This window comes from Microtus ochrogaster, chromosome 10, assembly GCF_000317375.1.
Source record: "Microtus ochrogaster isolate Prairie Vole_2 chromosome 10, MicOch1.0, whole genome shotgun sequence".
NCBI lineage: Eukaryota > Metazoa > Chordata > Mammalia > Rodentia > Cricetidae > Microtus > Microtus ochrogaster.
In genome coordinates this window covers 43,285,954-43,288,551 of record NC_022016.1, presented here as the reverse complement: position 1 = coordinate 43,288,551, position 2,598 = coordinate 43,285,954, and the positions used below count along the sequence as shown (strand labels likewise).

Sequence of the window (2,598 nt, the reverse complement as noted above, 5' to 3'; positions counted from 1 at the left end):
GCAGTGCTCTTAACCACTGAGCCATCTCTCCAGCCCCATTTTATTTTATTTTTTAACCTTTTAGTTTGAGATAGGGTCTCAAAAGTTGCCCAGACTGGCCTTTAACTCACTTTGTAGGTTTGTGATTAACCTCCTTAGTGTCTGGGATCATGGTCCCACAACCATCAGGCCCAGTTTGACTCCTGTTTCTGAAAACTTCCTGGGAATGACGCGTCCCACCCACCAACGCTGAGCTGGAGGTGACAGAGACCTTGGCCCCGGACACCATCCCGTTGACAACCCTTTCTACGAAGGGCAGAGGATTAATCGGCTGTGTGTGTGGTGTGGAAATTTGGGTTGGAACCCGTAGAGGTCTTGGGGCAGAGTGAGTAATTAAAGAACTAAGGGGGCAAGGGACACGTCCAGAAACCTTAGAAATCCCAGTTTCTACCAGCTTTGGGGCTCGGACGAGCTTTGAAGACCAACTGCCTTCAAACAGAAGGGACCAAATCATGCCCACCTTGATAATGCTGGAAAGGCCAGGTCCCCTCCCACGGCCAGGAGCCAAGGCTTGGGGACACTTGCAGTACCTGTGTTAGAGGCGGAGGCGGGGGCGGGGGCAGGTGTAGTTGCTCCAAGTCAGAAATGAGCGATGTTCCGGTCAGGGCAGGAGGCTCCTCTTCTGGGAGAGGCAGGTAGGCCGAAGGGGGCGGTGGGGGAGGCGGGAAGAGGTCTAAGTCCTCATCATTCAGGGGAGGAGGCGGGGGAGGGCACCCTACAGTGGAAGAAGAGAAGGGTTGCCCAGATTCCCGCAGGGCACAGGGCTCCTCGCCCAGAAGGCCAAGCGGCAGTGTGTAGAGGCTGGGTTCTGGCTCCAGGCCTCGCTCCACCCTGGACTACAGTCTCTGTCTTGCTTTTGGGGCTTTTGGCATGAGCGTCAACTCTTTGAGTCTTAAATTGTTCCTCTAGAAAGTGAGCAATGCCAGGTGGTGATGCATACATACCTTTAATCCTAGCACTTGGGAGGCAGAGGCAGGAGGATCTCCATGAGTTTGAGGCCAGCCTAGTCTACAGAATGAGTTACAGGACAGCCAGGACTGCACAGAGAAACCTTGTTGTTGGGTGACGGTGAGGGGTGGGGGTAAAGAAAAAAAGAAGAAAGCTAGGCACGCCGATACTACTCTTGGAAGCTGAGGCAGGAGAAGTCAGTTTGGGCTACATGACTCTTGCCTATAACCCCAGTATTTGGGTGGAGGAGGCAGAAAGATCAGGAAAGGAAGGACTAGATTAAACCTTGATGACCGATTAAAACTGGATCTGGAGAGGAGGGGCTAAATAAATACAAAATAAAGCAAAACAGAACAAAAGAACATGCTTTAAACAAAAACAAAAGGAGGGGGCTGGAGAGATGACTCAGAGGTTAAGAATACTGGCTGTTTTTCCAGAGGTCCTGAGTTCAATTCCCAGAAACCACATGGTGGCTCACAACCATCTGTAATGAGATCTGGCTCCCTCTTCCGGCCTGCAGGCAAACATGCAAGCAGAACACTGTGTACATAATAAATAAATAAAATCTTTAAAAAAAGGGGGGGGGAGAGGATGCACCATCGTGGGGACTTAGTGGGTAAAAGAACTTGCTACCCCTGACAACCTGACCTTAATTTGATCCTTAGGACCCAAAGGATGGGTGAGAAGAGACTCCTCCAGGTTGCCCTCTGACCTGAGGCACACACATATAAGTAAAGGCGGGGAAAAGACGCTGACCACAGAAGGACAAGTACCGAAAGCTCTAGACTTCTCAGAGCCTGAAGACCCGGGTTCTAGCACCAGGCCCATTCTCACAGTCACTTCCCTGGGGTCAGATTGCCCAGCCCAGCCCAGCCTACTCTCTCCAGGGCTGAACGGACCTTCCAAATACATGTGTGTTCTAGATGGGCCCGAGGAAGCAGCAGAATGGCAGAATCGTGGAGGCCAGACTGGATCACTGTCGTGGGCCGGGAGTCTCACCTCCCGGACCAGGACAAGTGTCCTGTAGGCATTCATCAAACAGACACAAGAGCATTAGCAGGTTCGGGTGCAGCTGCATGGAAGGAAAGCTCGGCTCTCCTCTCTTCTCCCCCTTTTCCGACTAGTTCTCATTAGGGCACCCAGCTTCTAGCTCCCAATCCTTCCTCAGCCACCTGAGAGCTGGGATTTCAGGCCTGTGCCACCACACCCAGAAGGAGAAGAGCTCCCGCTGCACTTGGCGACAGTCAGTCATGGATTTCAAAATAGCTAACAGGATTCTGAGCGTTCCCACCACCAAGAAATAAGCATTCGAGGTAGTGGACACGCGGGTTACTCTAACCTGATGATGACATGCTGCCTTCAGGCTGTAACACACGCTACAGCATCCCACAAACACGAACTATTACCATGGGTCAATGGGACTGTGTTTTGTGGGACACGGCCACTGCTCAGGGGGCAAAGGTGCCTGCTGCCCAGTCTGAGGACCCGAGTTCCATTCTCAGGGCCTACAAGGCAGAAAAAGAGAACACACTTGTACAGCTGTTCTCCGAGCTCACATACAAATGCCATGGCAAGCCGGGCGGTGGTGGCGCACGCCTTTAATCCCAGCAC

At 52.3% G+C, this 2,598-nt stretch overlaps 1 protein-coding gene across 1 annotated transcript in view; it reads right to left on the bottom strand.

Moving 5' to 3' along the window:
* The window catches only part of Fblim1 (filamin binding LIM protein 1), a 19,794-nt gene extending 17,555 nt beyond the window's left edge, over positions 1–2,239 (bottom strand). The window contains exons 1-2 of the mRNA XM_026782269.1: positions 2,195–2,239; positions 570–806 (exon numbers count right to left, since the gene is read on the bottom strand). Of these exons, the coding sequence (XP_026638070.1) occupies positions 570–806; positions 2,195–2,239 (282 nt within the window). The remainder of the gene's footprint in view (positions 1–569; positions 807–2,194) is intronic.
* Positions 2,240–2,598: the final 359 nt, after the last annotated feature.